General features: G+C 40.1%; 1 protein-coding gene across 6 annotated transcripts in view; it reads left to right on the plus strand.

The window, feature by feature from the left end:
• Positions 1 to 22,401, plus strand: part of arvcfb (ARVCF delta catenin family member b) — a 195,467-nt gene that overhangs the window by 117,285 nt on the left and 55,781 nt on the right. For all 6 annotated transcript variants that reach the window (XM_088435373.1, XM_088435568.1, XM_088435492.1 and 3 more), the window contains 2 exons: positions 11,419 to 11,577; positions 16,481 to 17,121. In XM_088435373.1, the coding sequence (XP_088291499.1) occupies positions 11,419 to 11,577; positions 16,481 to 17,121 (800 nt within the window). The remainder of the gene's footprint in view (positions 1 to 11,418; positions 11,578 to 16,480; positions 17,122 to 22,401) is intronic.

The raw sequence follows: 22,401 nt of genomic DNA on the forward strand, positions 1-22,401 counted from the left end.
TCATAAATAAATGCAGTACTTGTACAATGTGTTATCTGAAGTTTATAGTACATAACATAGGTCAGCCAAAATTGCTGACTGTTCTTTCCTCATTCACGATTGAAATTTAAAGGAAATGCATTTGCTGTTTGGCCAATTTTCAGTCCGCCAGCAGTTGCTTTTTCTCACAGGTAAAGCTATACATGAGAAGAATCCACAACATGACTTTTTCGATACATAATGTATGTAGGAGCATAAAATAATCACAATGTCTTGAATTTCTGAGTTGCAAATAGAATTCACACACTTCGCTTTGCCAGACAACACGACGTGAGTCGGGGATTTATTTTTTGGAGTAGCTTCCTGAATCATTTATGTGGGTCCTCATCCAGGGTTTGTAGTGGTCTATTTTGGGGCTTGTCTTCGCACATATCAGAAGTTGTCGAACCCTTCGCTGGCCCCTCTCCTTCTGACAAAAGCGCTCCACAGAATTAGTCTGGCTGTAGCCACCACACACCCTCCACTCTATTTTAAGCCATAAAACAGGGGCCCTCTCCCCGTTGAGTGGACCGTGCCGTCTGTGTGGGCCAAAGCGTAGGCCTCGCTCACTCAGGGCAGCCCCTGCCAGCTGCTGCAGAGGTAATAGCAGAGATAATCTCCCAGATGGTGTGGACTCACTGTATCTCTGCCCTGGCCTCACCGAAAGTATGAAGACGATGCTGATTAAAGTTAGCTTTCTTCGAGGAAAGTTCACAACATCATTGTATTGAATTTTCCGTTTTGCTTTATAACACCACCATACCTCTGTGAATTGGGAGTTGCTTCTTCTGTTCCGCCCCTGTACGTTTTGTCAGTTAAAAAAAAAAAAATCATCCTCATTTGGCCTGTGTTCAACTCTTACTAAGTTTGCTCTTGTTTCATGACTTTCTTTTCCCAGGGTAGGGAAAATTCTATAGTCGTCAGACAACAGGAAAACAACAAAATCCCATGTTTCCTTCCTGCCTCTATACAAATTAACCAGCTTGCATGTACACTACCAGTGAGCAGTCATAATAAGATGGACATTGTCAAGCCTTACTCCGCTATCTTGCTCAGATCTTAGAACTCATTTACTGCAGTCTGTCTGTCAGATGAAGTTTTCATTCATTCCTAGGATGATATTTGAACTGCTCCCAACATCTAGAATTTGAGTCTCCTCTTTCTACCAGAGCGAATCTAGAAATCGGCGTGACTAAGAGAGACAGAAGACAGTCAAAGTCTCCTCTGCACTCCCCTCCTCAGGTCATAGATGCAATGTATAATGGGGACTTTGGTGTAATTGTAGTATTTATCCGTTGAAAAATGGAGCGTTGTCATTTCTACAAAGTTCCTACAAAGTGAAGATTGTTACTATAATGTTGTCATCACACTCTCTCAAGATTAACCTCGGGAGCCTGTGTGACATTCAAAGCCCATATTAGGCTGTGTGGAAAAAAAAAACATACCTGGGTCATGCTAAAAATGAGCCCTTAACGATTTTGAGGTTTTTGAATTAAAAGGTCACGTTGTAGGTTTTCTGTAGTTTTTTTCTCCCTGTGGTTGATCTCTCACTCGCTCTAGTTTTCTCACACAATCCCAAAACATGAATTTAAGCTTTTTAATAGTTTTTTTTTTTTTTTTTTTTTTTTTTTTTTTAGTGTTGATGCATAAGTCATATGATCAATGGTGTCAGACGGGATCAGCGCTCCAGCTTCCTCATCACCCATTAAATGAAACTAAAACAAATGATTTGTTTATTTCGTTGAATTCATTCAGTCTCAAAAGATTGGGTTTCAATGTTATGGTTCACACCTTTTGTGTTGAAACAATTTTGGCCAAATGGATTTTCAACTAGGACCAATAACTTTGCAATTAAACGTGAGCAACAGTAGTGCATCAATACTTCTGCCTTGCCAGAATGCCTGTTTTTTTTTTTCAGCTTTTAGAATTAGCGCACTTTGTTACAAATCATTTGGACAGCCAGTAGACTTAGCCATCTCTCTTTTGCTTACAGTGAATCACCAAGAGCATTTAGAAATAAGTTATTTCTGGATTAAAAATCTGTGTACAAAAAGTCATATTGCTGAATTTACTGTCATTGGAGAGGTCAGCCATCCTGAACATTGGCTACCAAGAAGGAAAGAGATGCAGGTTGACGCAGCTTGATGCTGCTGGTCCAACTGCAGCCAAACCCATGATTCCTCTTTGAGGTGGAGGCAGTAATTAGAACTATTTTGGTTTTTCTACTTTTTATAGGGCCACTTGATGTTCATTTTTAGCAGTTTGCTCAATAACACATTTAAAAAAATAACATATAGATAAAGGCCTATTAATCTTGATTTAATATTTTATTTGATTTATTTCTAGTTGGGATTCTGACCGCCATCTAGAATCTTTCCTGGTAACAGTTAGGAGTTTGTTATCACTGACGTTGATTTTGGGTGAAGATCCTGTTTACTGGCTTGCCAAAGCTTCTGAACTCAGCACTTCCTGTTGCACGCAATGCACAAGCAACTGATGTGTGTGTGGGGGGTATCATAGTCAGAGATGCATGTGTTTGGTTGATTAAAGGCTGGACAGGGGGTTTGTGGCCAGATGTTTGGCTTGCAGCTGCCTGGCCGTGCAGGAGGGAGAACCAAAAGGCAGCCTTGCCGCAAAGAGGAGCTTAGCCAGACATTGAGAGGAGATTATCCATATTTTTGTCTGTATCCTCCTCTTCCTCCCAACCACCTGCAGAGTAACACAGATCCACAGCATGAATACTGCATGGCACAGAAATAACATATGTGACATATTAAGGTTACAGTGCAAAAATGAGACGCCTTTACATATCAACACCTGTGGGACTTCTTCAAATGTAGAGCATGTCTGTCACTCAGGAGCTTCATATTCTCTCCACTTGGTAAAAAAAAAAAAAAAAAAAATCCACTTCTCTTGTTATCTGACCCATCTTTCGCAAAGAGCTGTGCAGCCAGCACTTATATCAACTTAGATTCAGCAAAAAGGCTTTACCCTGCATTCATCATATATTCTCTCCAGAGCGCTCTCCTGATCATTTAACATGCAGTGCTTCTGATATTCTTAAACCATCAAACAAATGCTTAGGATTTAAAACATAGTGTAAGAAGCACAACTTCAAACACTATTTATTTGCATAATGTGGATCTGACGCAAACTGTGGGCTTTGCGAAATGTTGCATAAAAGGAGGGAAAAAAATATATTTCAGATATCACCCTCCTTTTAAATATTCATGATCAGCTCATAGCTTCCAAAGTGAGTTGAATAGATCTTCTATTGCTGCATCTGAAACACGCGCACACAGGCGCTAGCTCACATGTATGCATCTCCATTTTGATAAGCAAATCAATTCTATTATACTTTGCATTCATGATATTTTTATATTTAAAAATATGTTTGGGAGAGGGGTCCATCGAACTGAAATATGACCCTCTAGTGGAAAATTGTTTCTTACTCACGCTTAAAGCTCTTTTTGTACTCAACCACTGTATTATTCTCGTTAGAAGCATAGATATTTGTGGGAGGGGTTTTTCACTGGAGTGAGATATGGGCATAATGTCTGTGTACTCTGGTTGACCCGCAGATGTCAGATCTCTGGTCAAGTTGTACTCAAGCATCTCTGAGGGAAGATTGCTCCATCCCCCTATCTCGTCGAACTGGTCTAAATGAAGACAGACGTCTACTGTGGGTGAAAGATTGGTTTGTTTGTTTGTTTTTTTAAACTGGAGTCATGTAATGGTTATCATTGTAGTAACAGGCTAATGTCGTTACGTAGACAGAGGATTAGGAGCTAGATGGCTGCTCAAATATGTTGCATACAACCGAATTTCACTTAAATTCTTTTTGTTTAACCATGGACGTGCAGGCGATTTAGCATTCAGTGTCTTTCCCAAGGACAGCAGACAGCTGGAGCTGGGAATCGAACGGGGCAACCCGCACTGGAATCCGAATTATAGCCACCCTGCAAGATGTGAATTCCACTTTTATAAATATCTCGCCGATGAAATGACCAACTTGGTTCGATGGCACAGTTAAGTGCATTTATTTACAGGAAACGGTGAATAGGTGAAGTAATTGCATTATTTGCATTCCAAATCAGGTCACTGTATTGCAAAATGTAATATTGCAATACCACATTTGTTACCTTCCAACATGTGCATGTATGTAGTATAAAAGGATTTTGAAAATATGTGTATGTTTTACTTGAGCAACAGTTTTTTTTACATAATATGTTGGCACTAAAATTTGAAGGAATTGCTTTCAGGTGCTCTTGCTGGCAGAACAGCGTGCGAGGTACAGCGCACATGGAGAATGGTTGTTTTTAATGAAAGAAATGGTGCGTACCAAATACTGTGTCCTGGTACTCATGCGAGTAACCCACGACAAAAATTAGATGCACCCCTGTTCATGGGAATCCACGTTTGGACATTCTTTCTTGGAGTTTTTATGTTTTTCCCGCGCCTGTGTGAGTTTTCTTTGGGTTCTCTGGTTTCCTCCCACATTCTGAAAACATCCATAGGTTCATGGAAGATTCTAAATTGTCGGTAGATGTAAATGTTTTTATGTCTACATGTACCCTGCAATTTCCTGGTGACCACTTGAGGGTGTGCCCCGTCTCTTGCCTAAAGTAGGTCGAGATTGGTTCCAGCACATGACCCTAGTGAGATATATATATATATATATATATATATATATATATATATATATATATATATATATATATATATATATATTAGTGGGTTTCCCACTATAGCATCTACGAAATAGGGGACCCTGCGGCAGCAAGCAATTTTTGGGTGAAAGGGCGTCAAGGAGTATTTTACTAGCAGCAAGTTGAACATATGTCTGTCCCCTTTCCAACTCCCTAAATCTGTGGTAGACCTCACATGAACTTTGCTTTGAGCTAAACTTGCATTCCCAGTGCATTTTGCTGACAGAATCATGCTGACAGGGATCCAGAGGCTGAGGGGAGGAGCACTACAAACAACCCACCCTCTGGGAACACAAGCATATGCCGTCACAATAAACCCACCATCACCCACCAAACATGGACTGCAGCAAGCTGCCACTAATAGGAATCCACAACTCTAAAAACCTCCTCCTCCACTTTCCCTCATTGCCGCACCCACATTTCGAATCCTCATGAGCTGCATTTCTGTGGCCAAGTTCGGGATTTTTTTGTCTTTTTTTTTCACATATACCTTTACTCCCTCTATTTTGAATCAGATTGACTTTGATTGTCCACCTCTTTTATCTCTGTGAATTTGCATTTGTATTAAGTTTTGCTCTTTGACATAGTCTTAGTCACTTTGTTTTCGTCTTATTTTTTGTTTGTTTTTTAACTATAAAGGACAACAGGGAGAATCAATGAACTTGTATGAATGAAGACGAAAGAGCAATAAACTGTGTTTCGGCTCAAGACCAGTGATCGGAGGAGAGATTAAGTTCCCATCAACCCCCTATGGTATCATCTTGGATTCATTTAGATATTTGTGTTTGCAGTTGTGCACATTTCACCACTAAACTCAAAACAGCGAACTGAAAATAGCTTCATACGTGAATGTTCAGGTAGCAGAAAACAAGACAGTCAGCTGAGATGAGTACTCACAAGGGTAACATTGACTTAAGCATGAGACTCATTGTAATGCCTTTACCCTGGGAGAAACTCATGTTTTGGGCCTTTGCCATGCATTGTCAGCCTCTCTAGTTCCTCTTCCTCCAGTTGTTTTCCCTCCTACCTCCGCTTCATCCCACAAGCATGCCTTGTTTTGGCTGGATGCTTGGATCACACGGTCCCTCTTCATTGGTTATTTATTCTTTTTTTTTTGTATCTTTGTATGGAAGTCTGTCTCTTGCTCCTACCCTGCTTAACTCTATAACTTCATCATGTGTTTTTTTTTTTTTTTCCTTTTTACGTTGTCAAAAGGGCAGGTGGTTAAACATAAGGGGGCTACTTGGAAGTTAGGTGATCCAAGTTTAGTCAGGAGATCTTTGCTAGAGGATTAATTGTGTAAGAGCCATGTAATGATTGCTGGCATGTCTGAGGAGTGAAATCCTGTTAGTCACTGCACAGGGGTTAGGCTAAGACTGAGCACTTGTCTGCGTGTGTGTTTGCACGTGTATGTTTGTCAGAGAATGAAAGCGACTCTTAACTTCTTGTTAGCATGACTAGGTGCTCTAAACTGCTTCTGTTATTTTAACCTGAATCCCATGGTACACGTGGTTCACATGGAGGTTTTGTTTTGTCCATAAAATTGTGTTTTTGAGATTTGCTGACAGACAGGCAAAAATTATTACATCAATATGTCTTTCTATGTGGAATAAATTCTTGTTTTGATGAAACTCAAGGACATTTTGGAAAATCACAACAAGCTGTACGGTTTAATGTGCAGTTAAACCATGACGCATCCCAAATGCATTTGAATTTAGTCTTTGTTTTCCCCTTTCAGTGTTTGTATTGACATACGGCATGCTTAGATTGAAGAAAGAATCGTAATGAATAATTTCTTTGTATGATTTACTTGTTTGTCCTACTGTTATAAAATGTGTTTTATATAATTTAAATATACATAGTGAATAATGCAGAGATGAGTAATTCCTGTATTGACATTCCGGTGTTGTCGTCCTTATATATCCTTACCTTTAAAAAAAAAAAAAAAAAAAAAAAAAAAGACGATTCTCATATGCTTTCCACTGACACCTTTTTTTTTTAATTGCTGCACTGAGACAACCAACCGCACACACAGAATGTGTGTGGATTGACAGCAAATAGCATGCTTTTGCTAATTGACACTGCTGTATAGCTGATTTCCCACCTTCTTATTTCACCTCCCACTCCGACTTTTCTCTGCACAGAAATCCATTATGGTTCGGATTAGTCACTTCTAAGAAGCCATATGTCCTCTTGTGATCTGTTTAATGTCACATACTCTACATGAGCTCACTCAAGGGCACTGTGTATTACATGATGCTGAAAAGTGTAATTTAGTGATTCAGTGTAACATTTTCTCTCCGCATGCATGTAATAGATTTCAGTATCCATTACTACTCCAAGTCAGTGATTCAGAAACTGTATGCCATTCAGGGAAAGGTACTTTCAGAGATGCCAAGTTTTCCAGTGTGGCCATATTTTGCAGAGATGGGCAGTTCGCCTCCACTGCTGACAGACTGCTGAATGATGAAAACATTAGGTACAACATGTATCACATGTGAATTTTGTGTATTCACGTAAAATAAATTCGGTCTTTGAAAAAATGTCTTAGATAAGTGTGCCTGAATCACAAATGTGTGTATGCTCCTAGTAGACGTGATTGCTAATGGCAGTCTAATTCCGACGGCGCCCATTGACCTTACATGCTGTTTAATTTATATGGTATTGGCCATGAATGCTTATTTCAGTCTAGTGCTGGAGGAGAACACACTTGGCATTGTGGGGTGTAATTAGTTTCTTTGGTCATAAACTTGTCTGCTCTGTTTGGATGATTGAAGACTGTAAAGTTGAGATTTTCTGCTATTTATTTACGGCCAAGCTGTAGAGAGAATTGTTTAATCGTGTTTATTCAAAGGTGTAATTATTTTTGTTTTTCAGTAGGATGACAGAGCTTTAATATTCATGCGGAGGAGCAATGATAATGGGAGGTGGTGAACAATGATGAAGACGGGAGTGAGTGACGGATTGATGATTAGCTGACGTAGCTAAGAACCGTTCATTACAGTTTTCATACTGCAGTTGACATACTATCCAGGGTTCCCTAGCACCAATCATAAGTATGAAGCAGTCACCACAGTACAACATAATAAGATGATATTTTGAAAGGAGGTTGTATGGCGTATTTAATGGAATTGTATCGCCATTGTATCGCTAATGACAATGGGCATCTGTTTAAGACTTAACAAAGTAAAGGCATATGATGTTTTGCAAAGGTATCACTAACACAATTTGGCAACATAATTTGCTTAATATTCTAATTAATTTGCTCTTAAATTGAAAATAACAACACATTTAGAACTTGTAGTGTATCCAGCAGTCCTTAGTTTAGGCTCAAGAGACAGTAATTTTGTCATTGTAAGTTTGAGTTTAAAACGTAACTACTTAAAACAATTGGTCAATCCTTAGTGGATCCCATTGCTTTCTGACACACTCTTTTTGACTACTCGAGGTATCCCGCCCTTGGCACCAACGTATGCTTGTAGACAGCAAAGCTAGCCTATTACCAGACAGCTTTTAATCAATTATTTATGAGTTAGACTGTTAAATTGAACTCCTAAGTTCCCCTTACTGCAAGCAGAGATGAGTGGAAGCGAGCAAGGAACGCAAACCAGAGGCACAGTGGGAGGCTTGGATCATGGAGCCTGTTTGTCAGTGAGACTCTAAGGATCTCATTCCTATGCTCCCGATGTTTTGCCAAAGGCTCTGTTTCAAACGAGTCTTGGATTGTATCTCTTATATTACATGTTCTGTTTTGATGGCCTCCTCTCTAGGTTCAACAAGTGAGCTAGTAAAACAAAGGGCCACCAAAATTCTGTTAAAATGTAAAACGTTGAGGCTACATTCACATTGCACGGTGTGATGCGCGTGTCAGATTAATATTATTACCATTTTTTCTATTAGATTTTTGAGGTACTTGTTCACATTACAAAAACAAATGTGACTTGTAACATGAATTTGAGCGCCTCCTTAATAGACACCCATGCAAAGCTCAATGTTGAGTGACGCACACAAAATATATCGTCACAGGCCATGTTTACGGAAGTACATGTGGTCCAGTGTGTAGGAGCTTATATTTTTATCCTCATCCAACAACAGAGGAGCATCACAAATATCAATTTCGTACCTCATGTTTCAAGTTAGGTTAAATTAAAGTCAAATTAAGTCAGCGCTGTTACTCAAACCTGCAGGTTCACTTGCAGAGATTTCGCAAATTTATGGATACTTGTCAGTCGTCTCCCACTTTCCCTGGTTGTCACGGAGCGCTTATTGGGCTTTGGATTATGTATACACAAATAAATAAAATAAATCATTGTCTTATTCTGATTAAGAAAAAGCATAACAGGGTTGAATGAGCTAGTGTGGGACATTCAAGTAAGGCTAACTTTGATGAAAAGATTAAAAATAAAAGAGTTGACATACTGTACCCGTGAATAAATTGTTGTATGAAATGTTTCTTAAAACAAATGTTTCCAAAATTCCAAGATACAAGCAATGAAACAAACAAACAAACAAAAATAGCAAACAGTCTCCCGATTTCCTCTCACATTCCCCAAAACATACAAAGCACATTCCAAATTGCCACTGGGTGTGCTTGTGTGTTAATGGTTGTTCATCTGTTTGTGCCCTGCGATTGGCTGGCTACCAGTTCAGGGTGTAACCCGCCTATCGCATAGAGACAGCTGAGATAGGTAAATGGCTTAGAACATGGGTTGATGGATGATGGATGATGGTTGATGGATAGTTAGTTGCACATAATAACTTGAAAGGCAATATAAATATGTCAAACACAGAGTAATCTGTAATGACCTTTTTTCAAATGTTTGGCCACTCGATTGATACTATTATGAGTCATTCTTTTTTGTTCTTTTTGAGTCAATTGGAGAAATGGGCATTTTGGTAGCAATTTTGCTCTTCAAACAAATGCATCTCACTTGACACAGCTTTCCTCGTCACTAATTCTCAGTAATGGGGCTTTTGGTAGTGTAATGACCTAATTGCTTAGATCAGATGTGTAACTGGCCATTATTGGATTGAGAAGAACAGGTAAATAGAAAAGTTTCATGATGATTGTGTTGCTAAAGCAAATAAATGAGATCATTATTTATGTTCTTCATTGTATTTTACTTATTTTCTTTGCATTTGAACTTGTAAGGAATTGTAAATCACAAAAAAACAAATGTCGAATGTGACTTTTAAGCCTCGGGTATTTGCAACTTTACAGTGCAGGTGCAACTCTTTTTATTTATTTATTTATTTTTTTACACAAGCCTTGTTTCATAATAAGGATTCATAGATAATAAAATGACCTTTGTTATTTGGTTGGAAATAGCCTAACTGATGTTTGTGAAATAACAAACTGTCTAACAAGCACCCCTCTTGAAATCAAGTTTGAGTGTCTTGTAGCACACTGCAAACATGACTTCTAGACGGGATTGGCTCTTCTATAAGACACGTGATTGGCTCCTGGCGCGACCATCGACCAATGAGGGCACGAGTTGTGATCTACTTCCGCCCCAACTCCCGCTTGTTCTACAGACCTGGACGTGCCGGTCTCATTCATAAAACGTACAGGCTGTTGGCTAGACCCAAGACAGGAGAGCAACCGTTAGAAATCTCTTACCTACATTTCTTTTATAATAAAATTGTATTTCAAGTGTAACCTCTCATTGTTATCATGTTTGATTATGCACAGATTTGACTTTAATTCGACTTCTGGGCGGCGCTTATATAACCGCGGCTGCTGCAGACTACAAAGGATGGAAAGGGGTAACTGTTCAGTTTTTGTATAAGGTTTAATAACTTAAGATTTAAGTAAATATGTGTACTGCAGTAATATTTGTCTTAAATTATATTTATAGTGTGAAGACTTTACACATTACCACTTTGGGGTTTTCACTCATTGCGGGTTGGGGTTCCGATCCCCATGAACCGCGAAAAAATGAGGGATCACTGTATACATATCTACTGTATATCCATCAACTGAAAAAGCAGAAAGAAGATCACGTTTTCCCACTCATAAGGAACAGGCGCTACATGAGTGTTGTACTTTTATTCTTTTCTTTTCTTCAAAACCATAGTCAGGGTTAAGTCCCACGGTCTTTTGAGTCAAGTGTTCTGACAGCTTTAGAGCAGTCATTTGCTCTTGTATTGCTAGAGCCAAATAAGTAAAGCTTTGATTGAGCAACACTTAAATAACCCACAAACGATTCTCTGTGGGTCTTATTTTGCCGCCTGTCAACTGACAGAGCTGCCGTTGCTGTTTCAGGCCTGAAGAAAATGCACATACTTGAACTTGTATTGACAGTCTATTTACTGCACTGTTTTGGCAGAAGCGGATGAGTAACTTTGTAGATGTGGGTCATTAGGGGATCACAGACAGTATGTTGCCCAGTGGGACCCACTACGGCTGACAGCAGGAGGGGGGGAATCACGATGTTCACTATGTAGTTTTCTTTCATCATTATGCTCTTTGCTTTGTTTTATACCATGAAGCATTGAAATATGTATTTATAGTAGTAGGATTAACTACATTGTTAAAAATCTATTTGCAATTCCTGGCCACAACAAGCTTCAAACATAAAACAACAAACCTTCAAATAGATGGGTTTTTTTTTCCTCCCATGCATGAGAAAACATGAAGCTGTGTTGTGAAAAAAAATCAACATTTGCCTGCTTTTCCTTCAATGTGCAGGAGCAGAGCCCCAGCAACGCCACTTCTCTGGCCATGATGCAGGAGCCGCCAGAAGTGGTAGAGGAGACGGTCACCATAGAGGAGGACCCTGGAACCCCGACTTCCCATGTTTCAGTAGTCACCTCTGATGATGGGACCACACGCCGCACGGAAACCAAGGTAAGGCACAAAGCTCTCTGTTTGAGTTGTATGTTGTGCAATTTTATACATATTTTCTCTCTTTCGATTAAATGTAACATCTCTACTTCATGATGATTTTGACATTTTAAAAATACCTCTCAGTATTTCCCTGAATGTTCTCTTAAAGATATGCAGCCAAGTAAGCTCGAAATCCTGTTTTCCACGCCATCATGTTGTCAGAAGTGTGCCTCAGAATATGAACTTTTGTTAGATGCATTACACCTTTGAATTCACTGATTATCGAAGACTAGCCGGCATTAGGTGTAAAACAGCTTGCTTCAATTTGTGTTTCTAAACGTACATCTGAAACATGTTTTTAGCAAAGAAAATTACGTTACGAATCCTCTTTCAGTTTGCCCGTAACACTTGTCGTGTTGAGGAAAGGGGAAGGGATGCCACACTACACACAGGCGGGACCCTTGTTGGCTACAGCCTGCAAAATACGAGCTGCGAGTGTCGTTGTTTTGTGATCACGGAACTTGACAGATCAGGAGCGGATCGAGCTTTCTATTGCATGGAGCCAGTGTATTTAAAGGGGTGGTGTGTAAGATTGAGATAATTTTTCATTATGGACAGCATGAGGTGCTGCATTTACCATTGTCCATAGCGATAACAAACATGGCCGCCTCCAGAGAAGTGCCACCCCCCATGATATATAATTAAATGATACCTAGACCTATGATTGTATTTAAAACATACTCATAGTCATTAAGAACACATTCATTTGCAAGTTTCAGTTAATTTATTTCTTTTTAATGAAAAATGTTCCAAATCTTACACACCGTCCCTTAAATGTTACTCTATGCCAGTACACAGTCGTCAGCAGCATAGAACTTTAGAACTCTCCTTATTTTAGTACAGCATGTTGCAGGATTTAATTTTATGGTATCTCTAACAGTGGAAACGAACTAGTTTTCAACAATGTCACCAGTGCACCATCCATTTTTTTAGAGGCTATCCGTATTTCATCTTTTTGCTGAACTTGTCTGTGCCTCAGTGGAATTTCCCCAGCATAGAAATCTTTTGGGCAGCTGCTGTAGTTGGCTTACATTGCATGGAGATCCCACTCAAAATAAAGTGTAATTATAAAGCCCGGTCTAATCCCTCATTAGGGAGGCCCAATGCCCTCCAGTGTGTTTACTGTGAGGGGACTGGCCACACTTCCTCACATGATTTGATGTAGTCACTAGCACAACTTTGTAGGGATGTTATGTGCAGTAAAACACTAATCAAAGACTGCTGGCGAGGAAGGGATGAGGAAGGACACATTTTGAAAGGGCTAGCCATCCCTGGGAGCTTATATGGAGTGTTATTTAGAAGTCACTTTGAGGAGAAAACCAGACAACTGTTTGAGGAAAAAGTTCTAGCAAAACATCTCTGTGGTTGCAAATAGATCCAGACATAATCCACTGAAATTCTGCCGCTTGTCATCTCAACTTTACCATTTTCACTTTCTTACAGATTTTGTTTTGCTGCTGGTTAACTCTCAGAGCGTTTTTTGCAAGAACACTTTTGCATTTCTTTTCTTCTACACACTGACTACCACACTGCTGTCCAGTTTTTGGCTTTCACAGACTGTTTGAGATGAAACACAGAAGCACCTACTAATTTCTTGATATGACTAAAAATATTGTCTGTCATCTTCAGTTAGTATTGCCATACTACAAAAGGAGCAAAGGAATCTACAACAAATATCTTTATTGCAGATGACAATTCCATCTTAAAGATAGTTCCACAAACTCATGCATGTTGAATTATCTCCTTCCATCTTTTCAAATGTTCTTCCACCCAGTTTTGCTGAAGATTGCAGTCATCTGGGAACATGTTCCATGGGGATTCCAGTCCTATCCAGCACTGTTGCAAAAAGGAAGGGACTTAAAACTGATCCTAGTCTCACCTCTCTCATGAGCTGTGAGAGACTTCTCTGTCATACCTCATGCGCACATGACCACTGTTCTGCTGCCCCATACCTGAACTTGGTTAGGACGTCTTCCTCACAGTTACGGACTCCAGTTTGAATCCAGCTGTCTCCGGCCTTCCTGTGTTTTGTTTGCTTGTTTTCCCCGAGTCTGTCTGCTTAAAATGAAACCACTGCACTTCTAAATCTGACACTATATAGAGGTGTTTTCGCAAGAACTACACGACTCTCAGGCTGTGCCCGGACTTACGTGTGGGGGAGGGGGTGGAGTATATGCAGAATGAAAAGAGTGATAACATAGACTCAGACTGGCCCTTTAAGAAAATCCATCCTTCCAGTGGCAATGCAATGCGGGGAATGGGCAGAAGGAGGGGGAGTAGCGTTTAGTGCTGCAGCGTGCGTTGAGAGTTCCGAGTTCTAATTCTCTGTTTTCACTTCCACTGGTCCATGGAATGTGTAAGACTAAGGATGATTCATGAACATAAATATAAATTAAATTGTTTGTAAAGTCCTGTGAGTTTCGCAGCCTTACAAATGGATTAAAAGTTTATGTTACTACAATTTTGGAACTACTGCCGGGACTGCCAGGGATCTTAATAAGATGCATATGTTGTCCTCTTATCTACAACAAGCAGGAGTTATTATACATTGTCAATAATAAATATTTAACATGGGAATCAGGGCTATCTGGCTACTGTTCACCATTAGGAATAGCTTCATGTCGCACACAAAATAAGGTCTAATTCAGGAGGACGACAGTCCATTTTTCCTTTCAAGATCACAGACTTCCTTTAAAACAAGCAAATCAGCTCTGTTTTTAACTTTAAAAAGCCAAGGCACAATAGCACTAGAACTGTGTACATGGATACAGTTTTGGTTTCAATGACCTAAACGCCATTGTTTTTTTGTGTTTTGTAACACTATCTTTGTGTGTCATTTAAGCTAATGCTCGATTATGCTTATTGATAGCTTGTGGTCAATCAATACAAATTTTCAATTTCAAGTAGTGTTGATTTCAAAATGAAGAAAGCTCATTAAAATTGCCAGTAAGGACAGGTGAAGGAAATGAAACCCATTAGAACTGAATTTTGGAATGAATAGAATGAGTCTTAATTGTCTAAAATGCTCAACTCATTCCAGCATTAATTTCTGATGGGCTTCATTTGAAAAGAAATTCTGGCAAGTCAAGGCGGAATGATTATATTTTAATGAACATAATTAATGTGGAGATTATTTTGTAACTGGGAATGCAATAGGTAATTATTGATCTCAACAGTAGTCACTGAACAGCATCCTGAATAACACAAGTAAAGAGGTTTTGTTCAACTATGTCTCCAGCAAGACTCAGGAGAAAAATCCGTTGCTATGGGATGAAGTGAATGCGAGAGATAGCTTACATGAAGGTCTGTTTTGTCACGGTACTACAGCTCTAAATAACAGTGTGGTTCACCCTCCTCCCACAAGCGGCAAAATATTCAAGGTCTTTTGGTGGTGTAACACACATCCCATTTCAAGATTAGAGTCAAACAATATGCTTACTGTGTTATTAATAATCTGCGATTTGATTAAAAAAAAATCTGCTTCAATCTATAGATGTGCAAAGAATCATTATAAACTTTTGTCTGCTTTGGCAAAATAACAATTGCATTTATTATGTTTCGATTGTAAGTAACACACCTTTCCGACAAAAATATCCAGTGGACATCTGCTACTCTTTGAAGCTAGCTATAAACTGTATGTAGTTTTATAGTATGAAATAAGACAAAAATAGAAAAAAGGTAGAAAAAGACACATTAACATTTCACATTGTCAATTCACAGGAAATTGCAGTAGAAAAATTATGAGAAAAATTGTTGCCCAAATTAAAAATATTAATATATTTTAGTACATTTATGACAAACAAGATATAAAAAAAACTAAACATTTCCAAGGGAGCAGCTAAATTGAGTGCATAAGCAAAGCATAAAACGTGCGCCAGTTAATCTCTGATCATAGGAGTATTATCAGTCACAAATGTAACATATTAGTTTGTACAGAATTTTCATTCATTTAAACGTTTGTGAGTAATATGCGTTAGTGAATTAATTTCGAGTTTGTACACATTGTTATGAATTTCGTTTTGTTCTATTTTATTTTGTTTTGTGGACATGCTGAGGTTTTGTATTATATTGACTAGGGACCATTTGCTTTCTGTTCTGTATGAATATTAATTCCTGGTTAGCACATTTAATTCACGTGTGCGCTCAAAATATAATAGTGCCTTTGAATGAGGTAAGTCGCCTGTTAGAATGCAAAGAGGAAGAATAATGACATGACTAAACGCTATTCCTGTCGTTATTAAATTTTATAAGAAGGTGGCAGAAACGTTTATCACGTCTTCAACGTGATAGGGACATTTAATACTCACCATATCAGTGACGGCCAAACTATATTCGATAGCAGCGTGATAGCAGAGGGAAATGTTGCATTTACAGTTAACAGGTGGCTTTTGTGCGTCACACCAGCTTGCAAAACGCGACAAGACTGATTTCAATGAGGACGGGGCCGTTGAATTGTTTGTGTGGGTGCATCCTGCCGCGCATGCTTGACATTCTAGAATGCGCTGCGTGGTGACGTCATGGCATTGCGCGCCTCCGACATAGTTCGCAAGCGAACAAGAAGCAGATCCTTTTCTTTTTAGACATAATATTGATTTTGGGTCATATAAAACCGATTTAAACCGTAATAATTGAGAATACCGATTCTCATGTGAATTTGCTTATTTTTTGGCATACCAGTACCTCTTACTGTATCTACCGTACACTTTCATTAACCATAGTATACACAAGCATTGACAGTTTTGCCTTTTTTGCGTGCTGTTCCAGGGGGAACATTCGGGGAGGGCATGGTTTTAGTTGTTTCTGATCCTGAAAACAATGGCATTCAAATTGATGTCCAATTGTGTCTATCTGAATTCTTTGACAGGTGACTAAAATGGTGAAGACAGTGACCACGCGAACTGTGCGTCAGGTTCCCCTTGGCCCTGATGGCCTACCAATGCCCGAGGGTTCATCCCCGTTGGGAAGTTACACCGACTCCATTGACCGTCGCTACATAAAGAATGGTGGCGATCGCTTCATCACGCCTCAAGCCACATCCACCTTGACACGCTCCTACAACAACTCCTACAACGATTCCTATGTTGAGACGCCCGACAGCCAATACATTCGCCACTACGGTGTGCATGATGCCTACACTGATTTGACGGACAACTACGGCAGCCTGTCACGAGGCATCAACTTCCGTCCGCCTCGCTACCCTTACATGTCTAATAGCTACCGACCGGAGAACAGCTATACACTGCCCATTCGTAAGGACGACTACGGCCACGTGGCACAACCCCAGGTGCCTATGGGTAGCAGCACCGTGGACCTGAATCGCTCCCAGCCGGAGCGCTTTCAGGCCGAACCATATGGCCTGGAAGATGATCGCCGAAGCTTCGGCCCTGAGGACGAGGAGCCATATGAGCTCGAACCTGACTATTCCACTGCTAACCGACGCACACTAAAAGGAGCCAACCGAGGTCGCACCCACCGGGAACCGTTGCGTGATGGACCCAGAGTCAGGTGAGGAGAAATGCATAAAATGGTCCTGCTCTCCCTTTAGTATTAAACATATTTGTGACATCAATGAATAGTCGCTTGAATGTTGGGATCATTTAGTGGTGACTTTCCTCCTGAATTCCACTCGAGTAAGCTTATAGTACTGTATGGTGTGCTGTTACACGGGATCATTAGACCTTTTTTTTTAAATGATGTCAGCCACTGTCATCACATCACTGTCGTTACATGGATATGTTGAATTCCTTTGTTACACCTGAATTCAACAATTTCCCACACATCTAAGTAACAACAGGATGGCGCGACATCACACACTGCACTGCAATCACTGGGAGCTGTACAAGAATTGTACGGTAGCCTTGTGATCTCAACATTCAGTAACGTTCCCTGACACATTAGATCAACCACATTTGTTAGTTTGTGATGATTTCTTGTGGGACCATCTTAACCCCTCGGGGAATTTTATGACCTGACGTTTTGATGTTTTCGATGTGTGATATCAAAGGAAGAGCATAAAAAACACTGGGAGGCTAAAATATTGCATAGATTGTCATATGACACGCTGCCGTCCCTTCTAAATACTTAAAATTGTGAGGTGGAGAGGTACAGAGTGTACCTCTCCACCTCACAATTTTAAGTATGATTTTAAGATGTCAAATTTAGCCCATGTCAAGCTTAGTTACACCCATTCAAAATTGGAAATACTGTCAATTTTGGACATATTGTTTTATCATGCCAATGTTTTATCATGCATTTCCCCCGATTTTTACGTTAATCTTTTAATGGCAGCTCACGAATGGGCCACAATAGAAATTTTGTGTTGACACCCCAAAACCACCGAGTGGCCCTAGCGGCCAACTTATGACATTTGCAAGCCTTTCAATTTCAATGATTGGCTTACCCTGGACTCCCATAATGCAAAACTCTTCGTCATAATACTCTAATAATGACACAATAAATGTTCCTGTTTCAATTTCATAAATATATAAATATATAGTGAAGTTACTTTTACAATTATCACAATTAAAAAAAAATGTACATAAAGGTTCCGCCTTTAAAAAACAACAACAAAATAAATCTACTGTATGTACAGATAGCCCAAGTTGGGTGATAATAAGGCCGGGCTAGTGAAAAGTCCCCGAACGCCCAGAGGTTAAAAGTACAATGAACTTGACTTGACCAATCCTTCTGAATGAGTTAAAATGGAGAGTTCAGGGAGAAATTCACAATATCCCAGCTGAGGCGTTGCAGCGGTCACTGAGGAATCTCAACGGCAGAATACATTTGTACAGGAGTATGCCATCTAAAGTACGGTTAAAAAAAAAAAAAAAAGTCATCATTGTTATTTTAAGGCACAAGTGTCAAACTCAAGGCCCAGGGTCCAGACCCGTCCTGCAACATCATTTTATGTGGCCCGAGAAATGCTGCTTTGACTTTTTGACAGTTTGACAACTTTCCGGCTAAAATACCAAATTTGCAAGTTGTCTACAACTTTTAAAACTTTCGAGGGAAACAGATTTTACCGACCTCTGATTTCAAAACTTGATGAATGTGTGACCAACACACTCACAGTCATACTATAGTCATACCTCTGACGGAAACTATAAGTACAATGTGGCCCACGATAAAAATTAGGTTGGCATTCTTGCTTTAAGGTTTCAATCACCATAAATATGCTCATTTTCTTCCAACACTCTTGGTTTTATTGGATTTTTCAAAAGTTCATGTTTTTTGAGTTACCTTTTCCTGTTTCCTGGGTCTACTTTTCTTCCCACCAATCCAAAGGTGTGGCCACATACAGCTCTCACAAAGGTATCAATAATACTCTTTTGGTACAAGAGGAAGGCAGGTCAACTCTTTTCCATTTATCTATGCCAAGACTACAGTTACCACGCTTGACAGTCTCTTTTAACTTTCTCTCCTGACCCACCAGTTATCTGGCCGTGACTACAGCCCACTGCAATTTCCCTCACCCATCCGTTATGTGTGAGTCAGTGTGTTTCCACTGCCACGGTTCTGCATATGTGTGTGTGCCCTCATGCCAGTGTGATTAATAGATGCGTTTGAACTGGGTCAGACTATTGGGACGTCTACGAGGCAATCTTTAATGGTTCATTTCTCCTTGGGAAAGCTGCACCTGGCCACCTGCATCTCGGGGTCATCACACGTGCGCACACACGCATTTCTTAATTGCGAGTTGAGTTGTCTGTAATCAAGTAGTGTCTGTAGAGGCTGGTCCATGGAAGTGATATATCACCAGCCAACTCCTCCTCCTTCTTTTCTTTCTTTTGCCCCCCCACCTCCACACTACCATCTCTTCCAACATCCTGCCAAAAGATTTCCTCAGAGAACTGCATACACTGTTTGATACTTTGCTTCCTGTTTATCATGTTTGAGCTTCTCCTGAAGAATCCCCTAAATAATAGAATAACATTTCTGTCTATTTGAAATAATGAAATCAGCCGGTGGTGGCTGTGAATAATATCACGCGGAGCATTGACAAAAAGCAAGCTATAAACATTCTTGGCTTGCTGTTTTGTAGCCATTTTTGCTATTGCTCAGCCAAGCATTTTGCATCGTAAAACAACAACTGTCCATAATTCAACAAAGGCCGCATGATTTGTTGATAGCATTCACTCAAATGCTCACAAAAACAAAGGAATGAAAAAGATATGACCATTTTTAATCCTATCATGTTCCTCTTCCCTGAAACTAGAGACATGAGTCATGAACAGCTTTTTATCAAAGCTCAAATAATTGATTGAAAGGAAGCTGTAGATGTGAATCATTCAACATGAATATACTGTATTTATTGTTGAATGTTGACTCTGCCTCATTGTTGTATTTACGACACCGTGTGCCAGAGTCTCTAAAGCAGTGGTCCCCAACATTTTGATCACCGCGGCCCGGTCAACGCCTTAAATCTGCCACATCAAAAAACCACATCATCCTTGTCAGATTTATATTGATTTATATTGCGGACCGGCGGGTGGGGTGGGGGTGTGTGCCTGTGAGTGTGTGTGTGTGTGTGTGTGTGTGGGGGGGGGGGGGGGGGGGGGGGCTATGTTATGGTATGGACTTTTTGTCCACTTTCTTTTTAATCGCGAGAGGAGAGGGGAGAGGAGCTAGCTTGCTGTGCACTTCACGGTAGATCCGGAAAAAAGAGCATTGCTGAGAACTTTCACTTTTCTGGGATGTGACAGAGCCAATATTTTCACCGACAGCACCTTTATTCTTTGCGGCAATACTCGCCTGCCAAAAAATAAAAGTTTCAATGTCGCAATCGAGGGGCCGAGACCGTGCTAAATATTGTGCTGACAATGCTGCGCTATCGTTAGCTTAGCACAGTAACTACGGTTCAACAGCTGTTAAGCGAAGCAAACGCTGCATATACCAGTTGTCCCAAGTTCTCGCTTCCGCCTTTCGACAAGGGCTCTTGCTTGCCTCTGTTTCGTATTGAAAGCTCAGCTGGCCGTGTTGTATCTCTCCCGGTGACCGCAAAGCGGCCGCCATGATTCATTCCTGCCCCCTGCGTGAGCCTTTGAATGTTCCCGAAGTTGATTGGCTGTGGCGACTCGAAACGCGGAAAAAGTAAATAAAAAAGATAACTTCAAGCAAAAGGCGAAATTTCGCTTCTCGTGAGCGCACGCGGCCATTTGCGTCACTCCATTCGTGCAACACGAGCCAAATTGTGGTGGCCCTGTGTCAGAGAAATCTCAGAAAAGAAGACTAGGACAAGCCTAGCTGCTTAAACAGCAAAAAGAGTAACTCAGACCAGCCAAGATTGACTTTCCTATGCCGGCATAGAAAAGTCAATCTTGGCTGGTCTGAGTTACTCTTTTTGCTGTTTAAGCAGCTAGGCTTGTCCTAGTCTTCTTTTCTGAGATTTCTCTGACACCCTGCCAGACCCCGCAGCTAGGTAGAGTTCGAAATTTAGCTCTGACATTTTAAAAGCTGAATGGTTCTATGAGAACTGGAATTATAGGCCCATCCACTCGATTAACTAAATCTCTGGTCCCAACACAAGTGCCCTGGTTCGCCCACCTACACTGAACTGCAGGTGGCCCACACATTCACGTGGTGACCACGGGCCATCCGGCCACTGATAATATTGACTTCTGTCATTGATAAACAACTCATAATTCACTGACCCCGATGCAAACAATTAAAGGCTGTTTTAGGAGAACAAATAACACCAGCTAAAATAAAATATCAAGATAGTTGTCAGTCCTCTATTTAACACGGTATTTGTGATTATTTAGCATTTTCTTTCATTTGGTTTCATTCTCAATGGAACACAGGTCTCCATGTAATCCTGGCCATGAAGGTTCTCTTTAAGAATGCTACACAGGTGCTCAATTGCATGAGATCAATACTGGATGGCGAACTGTCTTCCTTGACAAATATTATTATACAGTATCCCACAGTTTCAAGCACCTGGCAGGCCATTTGATGATGCTTCAGCCTTGTTAGGAAATGATGGCTGTCCACCAACCATGTGTAATTCCATATATCTGAACCATCCACAGTGCACATAATTCGTACAAACGTCAGCAGCTTTCCATACCTGCTCATGAATGACTTTGCATTATACGTATAGTTAGTTGTCTTAAGAAAAAAAAGAATGTTTTTTTTTATCATTCCGTTCACAATGCATTGGACTATTTGGACTACCATCACCACCTTCTATGCATGAAAACTAACTTGCTTTAATGTGGATCAGTCCCTGAAGTAGTTTTACTTTAATCACTGTCACCTGGGGAAATAAATTGCTATCCCTGTCTAAGCTTGAGCTAAATTAATCTAAACAGAATAAAAAAAACAGGAGATGCAAACATATATCAATGTTTTTTTCCTCTTATACATTGCGCAAATGCATAATAATTTGGGTCATCGTGAAAATCAGTTCATAATATGTTCGAGGCCTGTTGAAAAACAAGATCACAAATCCATTCATAGACAAGTGCACTCAAAATAACCTGACTATTTAGCAGCCTTATCAATACGAAGTGAATGATATACTGTAATCATACTAGCGCTGAAAGACCGGAGCCCTTTCACGTCCTGCTGAATACACCCCTCCGTGTGCACACAATGGCGCCAATTTAAATGCAAATCCTGACATTCCCATCACTCAGCCGCATGACGTCTGTTTTACCAAAAGCCTGGTCACGTCGGCCAAGATCTTTGTAAACTGAGAGCTGTGCAACTGTTCTCATCCATGTTAAAAATAATATTATGAGGGAAACATGGTTACTGTGGAAAAAGATGTACCAGAGACCTAAG

This window comes from Hippichthys cyanospilos, chromosome 1 (assembly GCF_059441005.1).
Source record: "Hippichthys cyanospilos isolate Australia breed blue-spotted pipefish chromosome 1, RoL_Hcya_1.0, whole genome shotgun sequence".
NCBI lineage: Eukaryota > Metazoa > Chordata > Actinopteri > Syngnathiformes > Syngnathidae > Hippichthys > Hippichthys cyanospilos.